Below are 25,073 nucleotides of genomic sequence, written 5' to 3' on the forward strand. Positions count from 1 at the left end.
TGGTGCACACAGCTACCCCCGCTACCGCAGGAAGGTGCTCGGGTTGCTTTTTAAGACTTGAAAACAATTTAAACAAAGAACTAAGGAAAAGTGCTGGCTGCAGTCTCTCTGCACCCCTATTCTCTGCTCGGTGAGCGACTCGTTTCACTTCCCCGCGACCCTCCGCGGCTGAAGTTTCCGAGTGCCGATCAGGACCCCCGCGGCGGGCGGCCCGCCCCGCTCACCCCCGCCCGAGGGGCTCCCGGGCAGGCGGGGGCCCTGGCTGAGCGCCAGCGCGCAGGCAGCTCCTCCGGAAAGCGTGAACCCGGCTCCGCCGCGGGAGAAGCGCGTCCCCGGGAGGGCAGGGGAGCAGCACCAGAGGGAAGGAGGCAGAGCAGCCCCCGCCTCCCGCCCGCTCTCCTCCCCCTTCCCTCGCTGCCGCCTTTTGTGCGCCGGAGCCCGGGCGTCAACGGGCGCCAGCGGCCGCGGCGCTGACGGGAGCCCCCAGCTCTCGGCTTCGGGCGCGGCGCCGTGGCGAGGGCGGCAGCTGGAGCCGAGGCTGTTCCCGTAACCAAGGCGCTGCCAGGCACAGGCGCACACAGACACCGAGCGCGGAGCAGCGCGGGCTCGGGGGCCGCCTTTGCAGCTCTTCTCTTCCCTGCACCATGCTCCGCTCCAGGCAGCGCCCGCCCGCTGCTCCCTGAGGGGAAACAGCCCGCCTCCGCCCCGCGCCCGGCTCAGCGGGCGACTGGCACCCGGCTTTCCTCGAGCCTCCGCGCCCCGGTAACCTGAGTTAGCTCCGTCCTGGAGACTTCGGGCTGCCGCCCCTTCGCAGCGCCTCCCCCCGAGCTCCCGCTGTGGCAGCCCTTGCGCCGAGGGGAAGTGAGCCGCCAGCCGCCGGAGGGACTGCAGCCGCCGCCGGGGAAGAGAAGCTCCAGCCCCCGCCTCCGGAGTTCTTGATGGCGTCTCACCAGCAGACCAGGATCCAAGCCTACCTGGAGAAGAATAAGATCGGTCCCCTCTTCGAGGTAAGGTGCGCTCCCGTCGGCCGCCTCCCCCGCGGGGGGCAGCGCTGGGGGCGGGGGTGCCCCCACGGTAGCCGCGGCTCAGGTGAGCGCAGGGGCGAGGGCGACTTTGAGGCGTCGCTTCGGGCGCCTGCCCGGCCGTGGAGAGGAGGGCAGCGCCGGCATCCCCTGCCCTGTCGCATAGCACGTGTGCCCTCCTGTTCCTGCTCCGGGTGTCGGAGCTGCGCGCAGCCCTGCCCGGCCATCCCTTGGATGTGGCCCCGCTTCTTCGCCCCGCCATGGACGGGCCGCCCTCAGCTTTACACGGGAAACAGGTGCCCCCCTTCGCCCTCCCACCTCCGGTCCCGGCGGCGCCCCTGCCTCGCCGACGAGCCGCCCCGGTGGTGGGACGGAGGCCCGGCCGCGGGGAGCCGGGTACCGGCTCGCCTTCCGTGCGCGGGGTGGGGGAGGCGGCCCGCCCCAGCCCCCCGTCTGCAGGGCGGCAGCGCTGAGCAGCGAGCCGGGGCGGTGAGCCCAGCGCTGCCCCGAGCCCAGCGCTGCCCCGCCGGGACCGGCCCGTGAGGAGGCAGGGAGGGAGAGGTGGGTGCCTCCCCAGCGGGACCCGGCACTCGGGGTGAAATCTGTCCTGCGGAAAGTCCGTATCGTTTTCTGATTATTTTTTTTTATCTGCAGACACTTGGAAACCGTATTTGCTACGGGTTTTCCTTGGTCTTACAAGGGTGCCTGGATTTGTAGATGCACAGATGTGCATGTTTCACTGCCTCTGTGCATAAGCTATGAATATTTAGAATTGTAAAGGGTACTAGAGCAATCATGATTATTACCATTTTATCATCCTGTTTCTCATGCAGTTTTTACATCTAAATGCACATACATTATACTTTGGCAGTATTACCCAACACACAAGGCTCCCTTTTTTCAGTATTGAACTTGTTCTCAATCAAGCTTACTATGTGAAATCTTTTATTCTGGTAGTGAATGCTTTGGGTAGCATTTGCTCACAAGGAAGATTCAAATTTTGTTAGGAAACTGTTCTCTAAGGGTCAGTTTTTATATTTGCATCAGCTGAGGCTGTTGTGACAGATGTCAGAGGTGTTATGTTAATTTTGCAAGAAATAAAACCCCATTAATGGAACTATAAATGGGTTCTAGGGAACAGCAGGTGATTTTTCTAGTTCTGAATTTCATAGAAGCAGAAACGTTTATGCGGTTTGATTTCTGAATAAAAGACTGTTCAATCAACACAGTTGCTAAGGCTATATACGTAACTGACTCCTGTATATTTCAATAGGAATGAAGGTTGTTAAGGTGTTAGGCCCTTGACAGCTGTCATTTTCTTCTAAATTTTCTTAACCCATTTTTTAATGAATTTAAATTCAAACTACTTGACATCATTGTTCTGAGTCACCGTCTTTTAACATAGTTTCTCAGTAGTGTAAGATGCTCATCTCTATTGTTTTCAATAGCAGGGTGCTTTAGTTACCAATAGTGGAGGGAAAAAATGAATTAGTCGTATTTGTTGCAGTGTTTCATACATCACAAAATATTTCACTAATCACTATAATGCAGGAATTTCATCATGGTAGAAGGAGTCTGTGGAAGGCTCTTTTCATAACCTTGCAGGCTGTCTACAGGTTGTTAATGCACTCCTGTGTACCAGGAAGAGATTTTTGTGTGAAATTGACTTAGACCTGAATGTTAGGGAGTGGATTTAAGATGCAGGGCTGTGGCATTTCTGTAGCTGTTTAAAGTTATTTTAATGCATAACACTGGGAGGAAAAGGATTATAATTATTATCTCCTCTACGTCCTGATTAGCCATTTAAAATCTACTTATATATATTACATTTTAGTGATGTGTTTTTTGTTCTCAACACTTTTTGAACATCTACAACCTGTGCTTGATCCTAGTATGGGAAAGATATGTATTTGAAGTTGATGGGAGCTGATCACAGATTATGCATAGGGGGAAGTTTATGCTCTATACTAGTATTCCTGTTATATATGCATTGTGGTGTATCAAGAATACCATGTGTTCACAGTCAGATATATTCACTGACACATCAGTTTTTAATGTTTCTAAAAGTTCTGAGACATTGAAAAGAGAGACCTGTGCTTTTCTTACACCAGTTCTGTTTTGTATGCTAATTAATCATCACTTGTCATTGATGACAGCCATCTTTTTTTGCAATGAGTGCTAATTTTCTAATACCAAGTCAGAACAGAGTAGACTTGGATTCAGTTTTCTGCAATGTTATTTGCTGAGCAGGTTGTGACTTTAATTGCTTAGTATATGCTTCAAGCCAACGTTTTAGGGAGTGCATAAAAAAATAGTGGGTGATACTGTATTGGAAATTGGAGTGAGAGCATGAAGGCAGGGATAAAACAAATCATGTTTTATACTTTCATTATGAACGATCAGTGATCAGGAGGACCTTACACCGTAGATCTTAGGCAGTTCTGCAGGCACAGTTACTTAAGGCTGGAACACTTGGCAGTTTCCTGATGGTGAAGTGCGATTCCCCTGCATTACAATAAAGAGCAGTAGATGCTGTTAGTTGCTAGCTGGTCATTCTGTTCCAGTTGTTTGCAGTTGGTAGTGTCTCTTGTCCTGTATTTGTGGCCTTCTGTTACTGTGCTTAGGGCCTTTTGTACTTCATTAACCAACAGTACCTACCTAAGAAAATCTGTTCTTTTGGACTTCATAATTTTATTTTTTTGTTTGTTTGTTTTTGTATTTTTTACCTTCAGCACATGCTGCATATGCAGATGAGTTCAGTTTCATTTCTTTGCTGAAGTTTTGTATGGTGTGACACTTAAATTATCTTTCTAAGTGGTGTAAAAAAATAAGTGTTCAAGAGAATGCTGACATGTGAGATGCAGGAAGACTGTAGGCCCTTCCTTGATTGAAAAACTGTTTCCATCCCTATAAAGGAAAGTAGGAGTAACCTTCTGGAGAAAGAAGTAATGAGCTTAAGCTGACTCAGCAGGCATCAGTCTTCTACTTACTATCAGTACCTGTTAATAAGTAATAGGAAGTCCTATCCACTCAGCTGTGAATGGTAATAGCCAGGTTCACTTGATTCCAAACATTTTTAGGAGTTAAATTATTATTTCTGGCTTAAAGGTGGGAAGGAAGGTGGGTGGGAATTAATGTGTGCATCTGAGACTTGTGTCAATTTTGAGAATAAAGACAGATTGCGAAACAACTTTGATACTTCAGCCTTATTTCCCCCTGTTGAATGTAGATCCAAAAAAGTCATGGCTTTAAAAAATTGATTCTTGGCTGCCATTTCGTCTCACAGTTGCCTAAGGTTTTGGCAGGTAAAACTTCACTCAACCTATAGGTGAACTTCTAAATGCCCCAGGCCTTGCAGGTGTTGGTAGTGCTGACAGTAAGGTTTTAGGTTAACCCCTTTTGTCAGGTTTCATGAGCTGGCTTATCCTATTCCATGTTGGTTTTGTGTGTTGTAGTTCTAGGTTTGGTTTTTTTTTTCCCTTTCATCTTTGAAAGCCTAGACATCTTCTCTTCCAAGAGATTATTGGCATCTGAGAATTCTGTGGTAAGACACCTAGTTTAGATTTGAGGAATGCTCTTTAGAAATGTCTCTTTTCTGAGATTTTTGTGGTAACACTTAGCATAGCAATACCTGATTTTTTTTTAATGTGTTGTTTGTTTTTTTTTGGTTTGGTGGTTTTTTTTTTTTACGTTTTACTTGGTATGTAACAAGAATTCTAAATATGAAATATTTCTGTGTTGAAGCTTCACTGTTATTTTTTTTCTTATCTGTCTAAAATGTGAACAGGAGGTGTGTGCCTAAAATTGGCTGGGACAGAGTATTCAGAATCAGCACCCACTCATTTCTGTCTGAGTGAAGTATTGACCCACTTTGCATTTCAAGTATCCAATCCAACAAATTCTTTTTGTGTGCTAATGATCTGAATGAATAACACTACTGCCAGTGAGTACACAGACATCTAGACCTCTGTCTGATGTATCTCTTCAGCATCCGGTTGTGTTCTTATTTGAGCAATCTGACAGTTTCTGTGAATTTGAAAGCTGGATCAGCACTCTTAAGAACAGATTGCAATAAATCTTCAAGAGCTCTGAGATAAATTTAGTGGTTTGGAATTTTTTTATTTATAGAACTGCATCTAAAAAGCATCCTGCCAGGTACATTGTTGTCATGCAAATGAGAGGACTGTATTTTCTTTCAGTTATAAAAAGCCGAAATAATTATTTTCAAAATGACATACCAAACCCCTGGCTACCTAAGAATTTTTCTTAGTAATGTGAACGACATAATGGCTGTCTTTGTATTATGACACTTACCTTGTTTTCTTTTAGCCAACAAAATTTCTGGAGCAAATGTAATGGGAAACTATTTTTTAAAAAATTATTTTAATTTTTTAAATATTTTATGGTGGCGTTTTTTTTTCCTGAATGTGATAGGATTCTTGGTGTATATTATGCACTGGCGTCCATTATTTAAATAAAATAATTGTGCCTCTGACTTAAGCCTTAATGCATCCTAATGCACCTGTTCAGTGACTAAAAATGTTTATAGTGCACCTTGTGACTGAGTTAGTCAAAGTTTGAGAATGAATTTTGGAGTTTGGACTGTCTTCTGAAGCAAAACTGATCCTCAATTAATAAATACACAGTGTAGGCACAGTCAGTTTGAGTGTCTCATTTACTGGTTTAAGATTCCTCACAGTATCAAATTTTGTTTTAAGCTGCAGTGTGTGCAGTGTGAATGACAGGGATGCTCTCAAAGAATTGTTTTCTTTTTAGCTTGCCCAAATAAGCTTTTATTTTATTTTGGTATTGTGCTTAATTGTCTGTGTTCTGGATGATGTCACTTTACATCGAGAGGCATTTAATTTCGGGTAGCTAGATGGAGCCTTTGGAAGACAAGTTTTTCTGTAAGTACAGTTTTTCTAAGTACAGTTTTTATGTACTTGGACATCATGAACATAATTTTAGGAACTAACTGATTACTCAGTGATACTGTTTCAACCTAGCAGTCCCCTTTTCAGAGGAGCCAATGTTAGCTTTTTTCAAAGGATGTGTGGAAACCAGCAGTGATCTGGAAATGCCATAGTGTTACACAGCATGGGGTAGAGAATCATATATGTTGTAATTTTTTTTGTTGCCTTCGTAGGACTTTTTTTCTAGGACTTTGTGGTAGCCTTGATGTGCACTGAAGTAAAGACCAACTTAAGGGAAATGAAAGTCAAATGGAAAAAAAATGGTGCAGAGTTGTCATTTGCTTTTCAGAGAATTCACTGCATTCTGACAGTTGCCTTGGTAAAGTTGTCTTTAAGGGAAAACAAGTGAAACACCCTAATTAAAACTGTAGACAGATCCTTTTCAATTAACAAATAGTTCCATGAGCAATGGCTTTATGCTTTTTGCTTGGGTTTTCTGGTGACGGATGCAAAAGTTGTCAGACATTTCCCTGTGGATAAGGCATTCATAATTCTTTTGTCCTGTGGAATCTGGGTTTAAGAAAAGAGGTAGTTCCTGAATTAGGAAAATCACATATTTTGTTCTTGCTTACCTAACGTTAATCTTTTGCTATTTTGAAAGAACTTGCATTTTTGCGATGTCTGCTCCTCTGGGAATTTGTCTGAAATGAGGTAAAAGTTTAAAAAAAATTAGTTGAAAGTTAAGAAATTACGGAAAGACACCGTGAAAGAGATCATAGATAAAATGTGGTCACATTGTTAATCACATAAACCTTGTTTCCACCGTCGCAAAACTGTTACTTTCTTGAAAGGGAAATATGTGCTTTCTTAATTACTTTTTAAAAATTAATCCCCTTGGGCACCAGACAAATAAATAAAAATCAAAGTTACAGTCTTTGTTTAATAGTAATAATTAAATTTGAAGAATAGTATCTAAAGTACAGAAGATAAAAATGTAAGAATCATAATACCATCCTTTTCTTAGATGAACTTTTAATGTTTTGAAACTCTGAAAATGACAGTTACTTTGTTTCTTGAGAGGGGGAGCAGAAGGCCTAATTAGCTTGCCATGAAAAATAGCTGGGAAAATGAGAGGTAGTTCTCATTTGAGTTGCTCTCACCATTGCATACCAGCAGAGCCTGCCTGCAGAATGCTAAGGTCTAGAGCTAGCAGATGTTTCTGTGTAAAACAAAATAAAATGCCATGAGTCTAATGTCTTTGCTCTAGGACATGCACTGGGACAATGATAAGTTTGAATTTTGTCTGGCAATCCTTTAGTAATGAATCAGTCTGGATCAAAATAAGCCCATTACTCTGCTCTTTTTTCTTTCCATTTTATCACACTATGAAGTCTCTCCCAAGTTTTGGATTATATTTAATGCATGGTGTTAATTAAACCTGAGGTAAGCTCTTCAGCTGTCTGTTTCTTTTGATTAATCCAACTTTTGATACAAAGGATGAATGTAAATGTCAAATATTAAATAAAAAACGTTAATGGCTTAAGCTCCATATTTAATTTTTTTTTCTAATGTGTTCTTTGCTGTTAGTGGTTTATGATTTTCCAAGTGGGCAAGATGCTATCCATAGTCTAGTCAGCACAGTCTCAGCCTTCTGATTGTTTTGGAGCTTCTGAGAGGGGACAGCTAGTACCTTAAGAGGCATTTCTGCCATGTGTAATGTACTTCTTTAGTCTTCTGGAGCAAGCAGGTTTCTTAGCTCCTTTATCTGGCATTGACTAGAAAGACACCTGCTATTTATTAGTGCTTGTTTGTTTTAAAAGTATTACTGTGTAAATGAAGCATTAAAAAATGAGTTAGAAACATAATATTTAAGAGCATTTAAAAATCATGTTCTTTTAGAGTTTGCCTCTAATTTTGAAGGTCTAATCAATACTCTTTTTTTCTTTCTTCAATATCTTTTCTTCCCACTCGGTACTTTACATTTTCTGTCATGTTTGTGTAAATGAAAAGGTGTTATTTTAATTTGTTTAGGGACTGGTGAGTTTTTTTAGTAGTTTTTTTCTTTTCCTTGTGATGTTGGGGGAAAACATATGTGCTTTTGTGTGAATTGAGGGCTAATGAAGATAGTTTGTTATCTCTGGACATGGGACATCTCAGACATTTTCATGTTCACCAACTCTTGGAACAAAGACTGCCCAAGCCTTTGGTTGGTAATATCCAGATTAAAATTAGGTGTTATTCACTGTATTCTGTATTATCCCACTTGCAGAGATGCACACTTTCTGATTCTCCTAGCTGTGAACTATGAGAGGGGGATATCTGCTGCGATAAGATGCTTCTCTACCCTGAAATAATGAGAAACAGTTAAAACCCATATGAAAGCAAAATAATTTTCAGATAGAGTTGATAGGAAACTGTTTGCCTCCTGTTGGCAGTGTGCTGTTTCAAGCATTACTTTAAGGTAATGAAAAGCAGCACTCATTTGATAGGTGGAATAAAGATTCATTAATTTAATTCTAGGACTTAGAAAAGGAGTATGATGACTTGAAATGCACACCTATGCCCTAGCCAAGACAACCCAACGTCCATATCTACTCCCAGTGTAGAGGGTAATATGCCTTTAAAAAGCTTGAAACAGACACATTTTTGATGGCCTTAACTTTTATGTCAGGTACCATATGCCTCGCTATGTTAATTTCTCCTTCGGCTACTCTGTTTCACTAAATACCTATTTTTAGTTCCATTCAAAAGTGTTCAGGCAGAGTCATTAGGATGAAGTCATTATGCCCCTATGGTTTTGTTCACCTGTTGTTTTGGTCAGTTTTCTTTCCCTACTCACATAAAATTCAAGTATTATCTTTGCATTAAACAGTTTCCAGTGAAACACCTCAGTTTTGCATGTAACTTTTGATAGCACTGTGAGGATATGTGTTGCAATGATGGGAAATGCCAATACAAAATGAAGACTGCGTGTGAACTCGCTTCCCTGTGTATGAGTAAAATAGAAGGCTATTTTACTTTAGCCACTACTTAGAAAATTTCTGTCTGGATGGAGAGTGAAGTTTGTTACCCTCTTGTGTATTTACATGAAGCATCCTTTCTCTCTCCTCGTGTTGCAATATTTAATGAGTAAAATCACTCTATTCATGCACCAGATTTCTCTATAGTAGCTGGAACAATATGCTTATCAAGCTCTTTTGTTGGCTTCTGGAGGAGCTGCTTAGTGGGGCAGGAATCATGAGAGTTTGGGTCTTTCAGCTGTGTTGGAGCCTTTTTAATTGAATCATTCCTTCTCTCACAGCTTGTTTTACTTCAGACACTCTGGTGGTTTAGTGCTCAGAACTGCAGGTTGTGAGGCTTATCTAATAACCAGTTGCTGCAGGTCTCGTTCATCTTCATTTCTGGCTGCCTATTCCTGCTGTTATCGTTCCAGAACTGGCAATTGTCATACTACATTTACCCAATTTGGGAAGATGAAATAGAAAAATAGGAAGTCTGCAAAGAAGTGAAAAGTATTCACTAGGTTTAGCTTGGTGGGTCACCTTGTGGTCTAATGGGGAGCATGGCATTGACTCAGAAGAAAAAATGTAGATGGCCAAAGGGTGAGGCCAGCTCACTTTTTCTCCAGTAGCAAGCTGCTAGATGTGCATAAGTGATCTCCAGATCCCTTCATGAGCTATAACTAAGCTCATGCTAGTATACCAGGAGCATGTGTTGCTTGAGTCAGCTTCATATGGATCTTGTCTTTTAAAGATGCAGGAGAATGTCATGGAGCCCTGCCCAGTCCATTCTATGAAAGAGCAGAAGAGAGAACTGAATAATTAGGGAGGATTGTCTAATTAAGATGAAGTAGATCATATGAATATACTGAGAGTAAAAGTGAGGATGGGTAGGAAATGAAAGGGAATGGGATGATAAAGATTGCTACATTGCTAATGCATTATTTTTCTTTTCTATTTTTTTTTTTCCTTACAATTTTGATCCCTCCCATCAAATGGTTACCTGGGATCTATACTTTCTTTTTTAAAAGAAAGGTTCTAATGCTTGTGGTTGATGAGAGTATGACTGAAAGGTGAGAAACACAGGACAAATAACAAGAAAATATAGCTCCTTATAATCTAAAGAAATGTGCTTTTTTTGCAGCATCTATGGCTCACACTTCTGGTACTTGATCTTGGCAATACTGCGTGGGTATAGCTTTGCCATGAAGTTAAAGGTGGCCTTAGCACTACTATTAACACTGGCTGCTGTGCCACAAACTCCTTTTACAAGATTGCATTATACAATTTGGTAGGCATTGCTCTGCATTGTTAATAGCATAATTCATCCTAGAAGCCTAATAAGTGGAAGCTGTCTGTTCTGGACACTTGAGAGATGAGAAGGAAGGGCAGTTTTTGTCTGTACATAACCTGAGGAGAGAACCTGTGGAAGCAGGGCAGTTAGGAAGAAAAAAAAAATCATGATGCAGATTCTGTGACAGTTTTGATGAGATGGAAGGGGGGGCATGGATGTGAGTAAGGCTGTAGTTTCATTTGAAGGAGAAGAAAAGAGAGCGCTAGGATAATATTACTGGATTTCTGTGACTAGATTTACTGGGGTTTCACAGTCTGAAATGTGTGTGTACACACGGGAACGCACTGTGCAATGCATATAGATGTCCTGAACATTGGGACACACTTGAGAATCCCATGTGTGTTGAACAAAGATCCTACATAAATGCGGAGGGTTCTGTATGTTCCTGTTCTGACACATTGTATTAACTCCACAAGTCCAGGCCAGCTGGGCATGACAAGCTCAATACATCACTTGTGGGCTGGGTATTCAGCTTCCTATGCGTTATGAAGAATCTTGTCCTTTCTGCATAATCTGGACAATGGAGACAAAGGCTGAATGGAGACTTACCAATATAGAGCAAAGAAGGGATACAAAAAGAGGACAAAATTCCTCCAGAAACAGATTTAATCTCAATTTCTTACCCTGTGAAGAAGGAATACCTGAAATAAAAAGGTAGCAGGGGAGAAAAAGAAACAAAGGTAAATAGGAAACTCAAGAGAATGTTTTTATTCTGTGTTTCTCTATGATAACAGAAAAAAATTAGAAGAATAAAGTTGACCAAAATGAAGATCCACTTAACATTTACTTAAACACTGAAGAAAAAGTTAAGACAGGAAATAAAATATATAATAGTTAGGGTACTGAAATGGTAGCTGGTTATCTGGCAGCTGTTCCTATTTCTGCTATTGCTGTCCTGCTGCATTATTGTGTATTATTCTGTGCTTGTGTTTCTCCTTCCTTTGTCTGTCTTGTTTATCTGCACAGATACGACAAACCCCTCTGGCTTTTACAGTCTTCAGATGGTTTAGGTGTTTTCACAGCAAGGCCCTGAGCTCATTATGGCCCTTCTTCTTCCTCCTCTTTCTTTGTGCTGCCTCAGTGCCTGGTAGTGCTATTAATCCCATTAATTGGAGCCACACATTCAAAAAAAATTGATTACTCCTCTCTCCCCTGCTTAGTGTGGTGGTTCAGAGCATTGACAAGTCTCAAGGCTGCAGTGCAGTCCATGTGGGCACATTGTGTTCACACAGCGAGACCTGCTGCAGTTGGTGAGGCCCAATTTACAGGAGGGCGGACTTCACTCCTAACATTAATTTAATAGCAATCAAATCATCAAGAAATTTTAGTTGGGTAATCACCGTCAGGGCTGGGAAGTTACTTTGCTGCATCACAAACAAAAACATACACCAGTGATTTGCAGGCATTGTTTTCTTAATAAAAAGCATGAGAAAATAAAATCAGTAATGCTTTGGTTGTTATTAAAAATAACTCTACAACGCAAAAACCTGACACATCTTCCAAAATTACCCACATCTCAGTTTCTAGAAAATAAGTGATTCTTAGCTGCATAAGCCATTGCAGTCTTGATGGTAGACATATCTGATAAGAAACAATGAACCTAACTACAGTTCAAGGTATGATTCGACTGTCTGTCCTTAAAAATTACCATTGCTTCCCATTCAAAGTTTTCAGTAGTTAGTACAGTAGTACTTATTTAAATATCCACTTAAGGCTTTAGCTTTCTTGTAAAATATACCCCTTTAGTCCTTTGTTTGAAAACCTAAGCCAGAGGACAGCTTGTGGACATTTCAGATCATGTCCTGAGTAGGTTAGCGAGGGCTTCCTGCCTAGATCTGCGTTGACAGTTTACATGGACGAGACAGTCAAAGTGCAAGTGACAGTTTTTAGAAATATACCTGGTTTGTGTGTGTGTTGCAGTTACCTTGTTTGGGCTAGAAAGTAATTTTAATAAGTTGGTCCATATGATTTAATTATTAGAACTTGTGGTTTTTTTATTACTTCTAAAGTAATTTTCCTGCCATTTTTTTTTCTTTTAGAAACATATTTATTCATTAGTTCATTTTTGTTATGTAGAGACCAATATTAATATTTTTCTTATTTCATACTTACGCTTTGCATAATGTAAACATTGATTTAATATTGCAATCAAATATGTGACTTAGCTAATCTGTAATGTACAGATGGGAAAGTGTATCCTGCTTATGTAAGCTGATATTTATTTAGCTGTCCCCATTATCTCAGTCCAGCTTTATTTGTGGGCATGATATGATAAGTGTCAGCCTTAAGCCTGTGCAACCAATGCACTTGTCCTCCCAGAGGCCAAACAGAATGTCCCACATCCTCTCATTTCAGAGACTTCTTTTCAGCTTGATATTGATGTAGTTCTCTGTTTTCAGCTGCACTTTTATAGCTAGTGTAAGGGAGGTTTTTCAAATTACTTACTTAGGTGAGGATTCTCTAAGGACTTGGGCATGCAAGTAACTATTATTGGAATAAATAGTGAGTAACCCATGGACGACAAATCATGAAGGTAAACTATATACATGCTTTAGCTTTTTAGCAGTAGCATTACGTATGAATCTGCATTTGAATGAATCTTGTTTTCAGCCGTAAGTGTGGCTATTACACTGAGAGGTACAAAAGAAGAACTCTAAAAATATGATTAAAATATGGCTAGTTGGGTCACTTATACTTTAGCTTAAGTCTTCATGTGTCATATTTTGCATTTGTCCTCAGGGTGCAAGATATGCTACCTGAAATTCCTTCATAATGATGCATCTATGAGCAGATGTGAGTAGGTCTGAGAATGTAAAATTTATAGCCATCATTTTTTTGGAAGATAGGGATTGACAGCAATGTACAACTTAAGACTGGGCAGAAATTATTTTTTTTTAAATTATTGTTGAAAAACTCAGCTCCTTTAAACTTTTATGTTTGATAAATTGCTGTTTTGTTAAAGCAACCTGCACTTTTTTTCTGATGAGTTGATTTTCAGCTGAACTTCCTTATTTGACTGAATTGCGTGATACAAATTATACTTTGGATGTCTTCTAAGATCCTGCAAGCTCTCTCTATGGCTTGACTATGCTGAGAACAGACTGATAAATCCTGTGTAGAAAACATTGGCCTTAAATATCAATGACATTAATTCTGTCCTCCCTCTTTGTGGTTTTCTTTCAGGTTGTCCAGTAGTCATCACAAATATAGGCCATCCATATAAAATTGAATCACTACACAGGAATGCAAAAGTAGAAAATGTAGGGTTTTTTGTTTGTTAGTTTTATTTTCCAGAAGTAATGTAAAAAAAAAAATCCATCATGGATAAAAAAAAAAAGCATTAAAATTTGGGTAAAGCTAAATTATTGCTTAAGATTTGAAAAAGAAACCCATGAGAATAATGAGAACAGACTGTTTTCTGTCTGGAGATGAACTATAAAGTTGAATGGCTATTCTCAGAATATTCAGAAGAGTGTATAGCCAGATTTTTGGACTGGGAATAGGTGGGTATTTATTCACTAGAAAAATACTGCTGTATCTTAGTTATGTCGCATTACCATTTGTGCTCAGCTATAATTAAACCCTAGATATTTTGAGGCTTTTTTGAATATAAGATGTTGCAAATGATAGCTGTTATACTTGAATATTTTTTTCTATGACTACTTATACAGTGGTTTTGTCTAATATTTGAGCATATGAAAATTTACCATAGCATTACACGAAATGGGATCCTGCCATTCTTCTAAGTCCTTACAATGATAGGTACCATTTGTACCTGTCTTTCTCATAGTATCTTTTTGTCCTACATTCAGTGGAACACTGACTTTATTTCTTCTAGTTTTCTCTGACATCAAAAGATGTTGTGAACCCGATAACTATCAAAATATAATATATATATTTGTGGGAAAGGGCACTGCTTTCTATGCTTTCCATCAGTTGGATGATTTCTGCATTTGATCCAGTAGTTGAGCATTATTTTTATATTTTATACAATCATAGAATGGTTAAGGTTGGAAGGGACCTTAAAGATCATCAGGTTCCAACCTCTCTGGTGTGAGCAGTAACACCTCCCACTAGACCAGTTTGCACAAAGCCTCACCCAGCCTGGCCTTAAACACCTCCAGGGAGGAGGCTTCCACAACCTCTGTGAGCAACCTATTCTAGCACCTTAAGTACTCTGATGGTGAAGAACTTCTTTCTGATGTCTAACCTAAATCTCCCCTCTTTCAGTTTAAAACCATTGCCCCTTGTCCTATCACTACACTCTCTGGTGAAAAGTTCCTCCCCATCTTTCCTGTTGGACCTTTTCAGGTATTAGAAGGCCACTAAAAGGTCTTCCCGAAGCCTCCTCTTCTCCAGGCTGAATAGACCTAATTCTCTTAGCCTGTCTTCATAGCAGAGGTGCTCCAGCCCTTTGATCATCTTCATAGCCCTCCTCTGGACCCTTTCCAACAGGTCCATGTCTTTCCTGTGCTAAGGGCTTCAGAGCTGTACACAGTATTCCAAATGCAGTCTCAGCAGAGCAGAGTAGAAGGGAGGAATCACCTTCCTCAATCTGTTGGTTATACCTCTTGATGCAGCCCGGAATGTGATGCGCTTTCTGGGCTGCAAGCACACACTGGGGGCTCATGTTGAGCTTCTCATCTGCTACTGCTCCCAGGTCCCTCCTCCTTGTGGCTGTTCTCTATCCATTCTCCCCCCAGCCTGTATTTGTGCCTGAGATTGTGCCAATCCAGGTGCAGGCCTTTGCACTTGGCTTTTTGGAACTTCTTGAGGCTGGCGCTAGCCCACCTCTCCAGCTTGTCAAAGTCCTCCTGGATGGCATCCTTTCCGTCTAGGTTGTCAACCACACCACACAGCTTGGTATTGTCAACAAGCTTGCTGAGGATACACTCAGTCCCACTGTCTGCGTCTCCAACAAAGATGTTGAACAGCACTGGTCCCAGTACTGACCCCTGAGGAATTGCACTCGTCACTTGCTTCTACTTGGACACTGAGCCATTGACCACAACTCTCTGGATGTGACCATCCAGCCAATTACTTATCCAGCAAGTTGTCCATCTGTCAAATTGTGTCTTATCAGTTTGGAGACTAGGATGTTGTATAGAACAGTGTTGGATGCTTTGCACAAATCCAGGTAAATGACATCAGTTGCTGTTCAGATAATGACATTCAAGATGAAAGTCAAGCTGAATGAGTGTAGAGTGGGTTTTTAAAGGTCTGTGTGATTATTGTGATATATATATATGTAAACCACAGTAAGTTTGTATGAGCCATTATAAACCTACCTTTTAAGTGTTTTTACATTGGAAATGAGATTTTAAAAATAAACATTAAATTTATCCAAATAAAAAAAGAAGAGCATAAAACCCAGTTTTGTGCTGTTATACTCCAGTTACAGCCCCAGCCTGAAGCTGGTGCAGCTGTGTAGTGCTGAGTGTTTAGATATATGCATTCGGCATTGGGCCATCTCCTCTGTTTAATGTGCCTGGCTGTAATCCATTGTATCTAATATCTGTTATATATTACCAACAGAATTTGACATTTTCCTTTGTAGATCACAACAGACACACTATTCTTTCAGTTGTCTTTTACTGAAGTGTCATTTTCTGTGGCAGCCTTTTTCAGGCCATAACTATAGGCCATTCAGTCTCTGAGGAGGAAGAATCTTGTATGGGGATCTGCTGGTTCCTCATGGTGCTCCAGTGGAAGTGATATGCTTTGCAATACATCAAGACTGGAAGGCATGGGAATAGGGTGAGAGGCTTCTGTCTCATCTGATGGTAATCAGGTCTCTCTCACGTTTGTAACATCACCTGTGCAAATGTAATTGTGCACTCATTAAAGCTATTTTTTTTTGGCTCTGTGATTCCAGTAGCTAAACCCTGGATGAAAAAAACCCAAATGTTCCAGTTACAGTTTGACACAGTGTTTCAGCATAGGGAATTGATGTTTAGATGTGAAAATAACTTAATTAATGTAGGACTGTCGTAATACAAGTGCTTAGATTGAATCTTTGACATTATATCCTCCAGGATTAAAATAAAACACAGTATTTCTTTAATGAACAAAGCTAAATGTCACTTAGATAACAGTGTTGTTCTTAATATGACTACCAAATTATGCCTGCCATTTTCTGTCTTTCAATGCAGTTTAGGGAGTATAGTGTTGTCTTTTTTTCTGGGTCTATTTCAGGATGTTCAAAAGGAATATAATAGGTTATGCTTCCTATAGGTAGTTAAATTGATTATCTGCTGAAAAACTCCACTATCTTTATGTTGTATATTCAGCTGCTTCCTGCAACGAGGTACCCTATTAGGATAGAAATTGTCTGGACATATTGCCAACAAGAACTGCCCAAAAAGTTTTGAGTCTATTTTCAAGGAAGAACAAAGCCAGTAGATGATGTATGCAAGTAAATGTGTGGAGGGGATCAGGACGAGAGGAAATGGCCTAAAGTTGTGCCAGGGGAGGTTTAGACTAGATATTAGAAAGAATTTCTTTACCGAGGGAGTGGTTGGACAGTGGAACAGGCTTCCCAGGGAGGTGGTGGAGTCACCATCCCTGGAAGCATTTAAAAGAAATACAGATGTGGTGCTTAGTGACATGATTTAAGCAGTGAATGGGTAGATTTTGTTATAGTTGGTGGATTTAGCTTACAGTTAGACTTTATGATCTTCAAGGTCTTTTCCAACCAGGAATGATTCTGTGATTCTGTGATCTTGGAGGAATGGTAGTAGGAGCATGCATTTTTGGAAGGTAAGCTTGGTGCCTGCTTTGCAAGTGCAGGTTTTTCTTCTAGGAGCAGTCAGGCAGCTTGTTCATCCTCAGTAGCGTCTGTATTCTCCTGGGTTCAGCCCTCAGTCTTGCCAGGTCTGTGTGTATTCAAACCTTGAGACTGAAGCCTGCTTTTTTGGAGAATCCCAGACTGCAGCCTGGGGGTTGTTCCATAAGCCTGGGCCATTTTCAGACAGAGGGGGAGGCAGTGATTGTACTTTCTTAGGACTCAGGCAGAGCAATGATCCTGGTATAGCTAGTGGGAAGCAGTTTGGGAATGCCAGAAGGTGGCTGGAGATAAGTAGACTGTGGGTAGCTCTGTGCTCAGTGTTAAATGCTCCTTCCCATTGCAATTTAGCTACTGTCTCTCTCATACTTTTCTCTCATGCTCTTTGTGGTTCATGTTGCACACTAAGCCTGAATACTTAAAGCCTGCACAATTTAGGTAAAAAACGGACACCTGTGTGCCTTTTCCCCTATATGTGCCTAATCTTTGATTTATTTATTTTTTGTTTGACTATGATGAGATAGTCATTCTCAGAAGTTTCTCTGCTTTGAGCAGCTGAAGTATCTACTTTGATTTGACTTGAAATAAAAATATTATCCGTGAAGGCAGAGCATGTTAGAAATCTGTCAGAACTTTGAAAATAATATTAAGGAAAAAAAGGTATCATTAAAGCAGTTTCTCTGTCATCTTGCTTGCTGATGGGGAAAATGATACAAGTAATTTTGGCTTAACTGATGGATGAAAAAATGGAAACAATCATAGATAGATTTTGCTTCCAGCTGAACTGGAATTATTAATGTCTTCCCAGTTGGGGCTGAAGATAAATTCAGGTACACTGATAGCCAATAGGAATAAAACAGTTTCCAGTATCATGTGGTAGTGGGTAGTAGATGGTAGTGTGCAAAATGCTGGGAGATCGTAGAATCATTGAACGGTTTGAGTTGGAAGGATGTTAAAGATTTTCTAGTTCCAACCATCCTCCATGGGCAGGTTCGCCTCCTGGATCAGGTTGCTTAGGGCCCCATCAAGCCTGGTCTTGAATGCTTCCAGGAATGGGGCTTCCACAACTTCCCTGGCAACCTGTTCCACTGTCTCACCACGCTCATGCTAAATTATTTCCTCCTAATATCTAACCTAAATCTCCCCTCTTCCAATTTTTGTCCATTAGCCCACGTCCTATCACTACATGCCCTTGTAAAAAGTCCCTCCCCAGCTTTCCTGTTGGCCCTTTCAGGCACGGGAAGGCTGCTGTAAGGTATCCCTGGAGCCTTCCCTTTTCCAGGCTGAATACACTCAACTCTCTGTCTGTCTTCACAATAGAGATGCTCCAGCCTTCTGATCATCTTTGTGGCCCCTTTCTGGACTGTCTCCAACAGCTCTATGTCCTTCTTATGTTGGAGGCTCCAAAACTGGACACAGTACTCCAGGTGGGGTCTCATGAGATCTGAAGAGAGCCTCATCCACTCAGCCATCCTGATCTGGTGGCCTGTAGCAGACCCCCATTATGACATCTTCTGCCCCTGTCTTCCCTTTAACCCTGATTCATCAGGTTTCAGGACTCTTCTTCCATCCCCCAGGTGGAGTTCCACAGACTCAAGCTGGTCATTGATGTAGAGGGCAGCACCCCCTCTTCTTCTGCCCTGCCTGTCCTTCCTAAAGAGCTTGTACCCAACCATCCCCACACTCCAGTGGTGATCCCACCATGTCTCAGTGATGTACAAACGTAGAATTAAAAAAAAAAAAATATTTTTTTTTATTAGTTAACATAGTTATTTATCTGCTTACTATAATACTAGCAATTCATGTTTTTATAAAGAAGTTTTATTGTTATATCCATGGGCTGATGGCTTCTGCATGGCAAAAGATTCTGTATTTAAAGAGACCAGTTCTTTTAATTCTGATTTTGTTGTGGGTATTGCATTTTTTTTTTCAAATGGCAAAGTTCAAGTGTATATATAATTAAGCAAAAACTTAAACTACATCTAAATAACGCAGTTTAAGTAAGTACTAATATAAAAGTGTTACTTGTAATGGTAAATGAGGACATTTTTTAAAATTTCCACTTGAAGGTAAAAAAAACACTGAGTATGAGCTGTGTCAAACCAGACTGAATGTGCCTGTCTGTTCTCAAAAGCATTTGAGAGCTATCAGGTATCTGCTTGCAGATAATATTCAGTGGCTTTGGTTATTAGTCTGACGTGATACTGTGCATCTCATGTTACCTGTGAAAGGCAAATCAGTGTGACCTTTCCTTTGGAAGGAAAAATGGATACAAGTAGCTTGAAGTCAAGCAACTGCTTGTATGTGAAATAACTTGTCTTCTTGAAATGCAGTATGAATACTACTCGCTAGTCTTATTTTAGGAGTTCCAGCCACATTTGCAGTATATACATTCTGCAGATATAAAAGAACCCTTTGTGTTTTGCTGTGGTGAAAATTAATTTCCAGATTTTTCTATAGCTGTATATTCTGACCTTTGCAGTTCAGAAATCTCTGCTGTATTCGTGCATATTAAACACTTAGTTCTATTTAAAAAGCTGATTACAGCATTGGTATGAAGTCTTATGAGACAAAGTCAATCTCTCACAGATAAATAAAAGGAAATTAAGATGCATATCTGAATAGATAGTAATCTATTCCAAGTGTATTAATAAAACTTGTAATCAGATTGAGTATTATCAACAATTATTTAGCTGCTGTACTAAAGGAATGTCTCCAAGTGACATGATTTAGGTAGATTATTACAATCAGGAAGCATCTGTTGACTTCATTGGAATTAGTTTAGTGATCACTCCTTGAGCAAATTTAGGGCTGATTTATGTCGGCAGTTTAAAGTCAGGATAGTTACATCTGTGCTAGAACTTCCCTACCCTGGGCTCTGGTGAAGCACATCTTCTGTCACTGTATTTGCTGCTTATTGTTTGAACCTCCATTTGAATAGTTTTAAAATTCTTGGTCAGGATTAAAAAAAAATGAAAGCAATTTTTATAAAAACTTCAATGCACTGAACTTATACTGAATATTTAATAACTTGGGCTACACAAGGAGACAGCAGAACTTTTTAAAACATCATCTCATATTTATCTTTCTGTATAACTTGAGTAAATGTAGTTTTGTAGTAATGCATCATTAGTTGTATCCATTTTCCAAAGGAGAAATAATATTTATTTGCCTTTTACAGAAAATGCAAGAGCCTTGTTCCAAAAGCTGCCAGAGCAGAGTGCCTGGCAGTGGACACCTGATAGATCTGAGTTTTAATTTTTCTGCTGACGTAGGCTTGACTGTCTGCAGCTTCATTGTGACTCTTACCCTGTGCTTTCTTACACGGTAGTTGCACATGCTGATTAAACCCATGGAAGACATCCCAGTGCTGGTTTCCAGAGGCAAACTTCAAGCTGTGGAATGAGCATCAGGCCAATGCTCCATTGCAAATAAGGCTTTCATGTCTGCATGGGATTTTGTTGTGTACAAGCAATGCTAACCTAAAGAGGTTTCCTGATGTTCATACTTATGTGGTTGCAGTTATGACATTTCTCATGACCTATTTTGTAAGGCCAACAAAGCAAAAATTGTTGAGGCTGTGATCCAAGGAATGATGTGCATTTAGTTACAAGCCAAACTGCAGAGTGGACTGTGGAATCTGGATTTTGTTAGTCACATTGTTAGGTGCAAATACTGCGTGCGTAGTAGTATGTGTCCCACAATGGTGATCCAGAACTACCCCCCCGTACTAAGCAAGAACTCACCCACAGTACTAAATGTCAAAGCACAAAGCAACGTCTGAAATACTAGACAGGTCTAGAGTGTCAAGTTAGAGTTGAAAGCAGGGGTTGCTGTGCAGTGTTTCATAGGTAAGTTCCCTATTTTCTCTTCAAGTGTGGCTTAGAAGTGAAGCAACTCTCCACATTAAGAACTGTCTGTATTCTAATCTAAATCCTGTTTAATATTATCCTCTGGATTGTCAAATCATACTCCCTTTTCTGTTGCTGCCTGAGTTATATATCTGCCTCTCTGTCTGTCTTACTGTGCAGAAGCATGCGTTTAGCAGGCAGCTCAGAAAGTTTCTTTCCCCAGATACAGCATAGAGTTAAGACAGGATCCTGTGTTATGCGGAATGTGGATTTGAATTTCCTCGGGCTGATGTTAGCCTCATATTGTATCTAGGTTCCAGCATCCTGAATGAGAAACAGAGCTTGTATGCAGCTGGCAGGTATTGGCTTGACTGTATTTTTGAGTGGTCTAATATTGGTCATGCATGGTCACAGAGCAGCAGCACCACCATCAGACCTCTCAGGAATCCTGGGTGCCAAACTCTCCAGTCTTCATCCAGTTTTGCAGGATCTGGAAGGCTTGTTGCTGGTAAAGTTCTCTAATTTTCTTAGGAATATCTTGTAGATCCTGTTATGTTCTCTAGCATCTGAGTTACTAACCTCCACAAGTGTTTACATCTGAAAATTCTATTACATAGACAAATGATTCCATAGTGGCCTTACAAAACCAATATTCTAAGTTTTTTTTCTGTAGCATTACATCTTAAACTTTCAATGTGAAATTTAAACATGGTAAATATGTTTCATAAATCTTTAAAAATTATGATATTTTATGCAAACAAGTCTCTCACTAATCTATCTTAATAAAATCCAACTCGGATACTTGAAATCTAATGTCGTTATCAACTCTCCCTTCTTATAATCAAGGCTGTTTGCTGCAACTTTATATGCAAGAGAGATTCATGTTAATGTAATGTTCATAGGTACTTCCCACCTGCAATCTCATGCAGTCCAACAGTGCCTATTTATAGTTGTTATTTCTATTATAATTCATAGCATTTTGCCCCAGGTATCACATTATATATTTCCATGTGAAAGGACCATCTAAAACCTTAATTTAGAAGGCAAAATTCTGGTTATTCAGATTTTTTGGCAGTGGTTTTGTTTGCTTTTTTTTTTTTTTTTTTTTTTTCTTTTTGGCACTCAGTCCACTCTAGAAGATTGGGATCTGCTGTCTTTCTAAAACATGCTGATCTTGTCTTGAATTTAAAATGTGGTCAGAAGAAACAGTCACAGAATCCCTCTTCTATTCACTTGCGCAGGGACTGTGAGATCTTGTTTTCAGTATCCTGTTCAGTCTGCAGGGATTAGACTCCCATCTCCCACCTCCTTGCAGGTGAGGGGCAGCAGACCGTAGAATACCTATTCAGGTAGCTACTGTGGAAAAGTAATCTTGGATTGTGGTCTCTTCCCCATCATTCGCTTTGTTTGATCCCGAAGTTTTTGGAAAATTACAGAATCACAGATGGTTTGGGTTGGATGGGGCCGTAAAGATCATCTAGTTCCAACTCTCCTGCATGGACAAGGACATCTTCCACTAGAACAAGTTGCTTCAAGCCACATCCAACCTGGCCTTGAACACTTCCAGGAGGGGGCATCCACAACTTCTCGGGGCAGCCTGTGCCAGTGTCTTGTCACCCTCACAGGAAACAACTTCTTCCTGATAACTGAACTAAATCTGCCCTCTTCCAGTTTGAAACCATTCCCCCTCATCCTATCACTACATGCCCTTGTAAAAAGTCCCTCCCCAGCTTTCTTGTAGGCCCCTTCAGGCACTGGGAGATGCTTTAGGATCTCCCTGGAGCCTTATTTTCTCCAGGCTCAACAGCCCCAACTCTCTCAGCCTCTCTTCATAGGAGAGGTGCTCCAGCCCTCTGATCATCTTCGTGGTCTTCCTCTGGACTTGCTCCAACACCTCCGTGTTCTTCTTATGCTGGGGACATCCCTTAGGTACATCAGATCAAAAATGTGCACTTGCCCCTTATGCACCTAGAGTATTTTCAAGTCAAACTGATGGTATTGATACTACAGAGATTGTCAAGATGCAGTTTTAGTTCAGGGTAACTTCCATAACTTGCTTTAGATACTGAAATCTTTTACTGGCCCATAGAGTTTCTAGTACAATGGTGCATAACTTCACAATCCTTGAAATTATTGTTTGAACTATGGTATTTAAAACATCAAACATAATCTGAGGTTATCAAACTAAAAATTAAACAGATTCACTCAATCTTTTTTTGGTAATAAACCATACTTAACACCCCCCCCCCCCCCCAATTTCCATTAGATTAAAATGTCTATTCGATTACAATCATACTTCAGAAATAAATTTATTATAAGGGACCTCATTAAAGAAAGCAGCTATTTAAGCAGATAGAAACATTTACTCTTAATTCTAAATTTATGGCCAGTGTATTATTCTAGTGTCTTCATTCAATGGGTAATTTCAAAACTGTTTGTATAAAAAAGTTACCACCTAAGAAGCACTGTGCAAGTGATGGAATTTGAACTTCAGTCCTGCCTGAACTGGATAGTAGCCTCAAATGGCCCAGAAGGTCTGAACTGGTGTGCTGAAATCTGTGCTGTTGACGTCCCAATAGAAACAGAATTTCTAGAACTTCAGATTACTTAAATACTGGAAACCTCTCCATGTGCATACATACTTACACCTTTGAGAAACTGCTGGTCAGATTCAATGTTTTAAAGCCTTATGTCTGTGACCTTGGAGTTTGTTTTCCTTTCACTGCCAAATATTTGTGTTTCTGTTAATACACTTATGCTAAGTATAGTGTTGCTGGTTTGGTTTTGCTTTTGTTTTGTTGTCTCTGTTATTCATATCTGAGATCAGCCTCAAAAGTCTTCCTAATGCCTGCTTGTAAATGATCCCGTGAATAAATGAGCATTTGTTGGCTGATAGTGGACCTGCTATGCTGAAACCAATGAGTAGGCAAAGCTGCGTGACCCACTTGAGGAAAGCATCTAGGATACGGAAATGTGTGTCCACAGCTCACCCAAGACTACTGAGTGTGCTTTTTTTCTTCCTTCTCTCCTGCTGCATGGGTGACTGCCAAACAGTTCCCAGTGGGAAATTCCTCTAGTGGTACATGTCACTGCAGTGACTTCTTCCTCAAGTTGCTATTCAGAAGAGCTCTGCTCCTTGCTGGTGTTCTGCTTGGATGTGATGGTTTTGCAAGCAGTTAGTAGCTTTTAAAATAGAAGTGGGGAAAAAAAAAAAAAAAGGTTTTAGAAAAAAATGTTTTAAACAAAAATTTTAATGTTAATTGTTGACATGTAAATATCATATTGTTATTTTTTCTTCAATACTGCTATCTACAGGGCAAGTTGAGTACCGTATCAAGCTTTCTAATGTGACTACTCACCACTAGTTTTTGCTATACAGCTAGCAAAGTTTTGGCAGGCTTTTAAAAAAATCAATTATGAAGTGGAGAAAATGTATGTTTTTCATTTTGAATGTCAGTATTTCATGTGTATGAAGAGCCAGTTGTAACATATAAGCAACATAAATTTGACGGCCTCACTTGCACAATTAATGAACGATACATTTCTAAGATACATCCAGCCTGTAAAATCAAAGTTATGTTAATGTCATTTTATAGTAAATAAATGTCTTTTACAAACAGAGGGAATTAATGCTTTTGTTTTAGGTACAGTTGGCATTGCATATTATTAATATATGAACTAACATTTATCTCAGTTGTCCAGTCATTACAATGAATATGAGTGTATGCTCTTGAATATATGTGAAACACTTGAAAATCTATTTCACTCTATTATGCATATGTATCCCTACTAGTAAAAAAAATGGGCATATTAAGAATTTCCAGCTGTGCATGTTTTGTCCCCGTATGTATGTATTCTTTCAGCATGAGACCAGAAATCCTATTTGTATAATGTATTTAAATTGCTTTATTTAAGTCCTGTTGTCACGGTTTGACTCAGGATCGGCAATTGAACTAATGACAACAGTGCCCTTGGTCCCTTCTGCCTCCCACCCAGGTAGGGAAAACAGAGAACAAAGACAGAGACTTTCCAGATTGAACACTAAAGTAGACAGCTTTGATGAAATGCTAATGATAAAAGAAAATATGTTCAAATATATACAAGTATGTTCAGGAATGTGCAACAGCCCTATCACCTTCCGCCACTCTCA

General features: G+C 40.3%; 1 protein-coding gene across 1 annotated transcript in view; it reads left to right on the forward strand.

Annotated features, from left to right (window-relative positions):
• The first annotated feature begins 845 nt into the window (after window positions 1-845).
• Window positions 846-25,073, forward strand: part of C2H8orf34 (chromosome 2 C8orf34 homolog) — a 173,323-nt gene continuing 149,095 nt past the window's right edge. Inside the window, exon 1 of the mRNA XM_051612173.1 lies at window positions 846-1,007. Within this exon, the coding sequence (XP_051468133.1) occupies window positions 939-1,007 (69 nt within the window). The 5' untranslated portion in view covers window positions 846-938. The remainder of the gene's footprint in view (window positions 1,008-25,073) is intronic.

The sequence above is a fragment of the Apus apus genome, chromosome 2 (assembly GCF_020740795.1).
Source record: "Apus apus isolate bApuApu2 chromosome 2, bApuApu2.pri.cur, whole genome shotgun sequence".
Lineage (NCBI taxonomy): Eukaryota > Metazoa > Chordata > Aves > Apodiformes > Apodidae > Apus > Apus apus.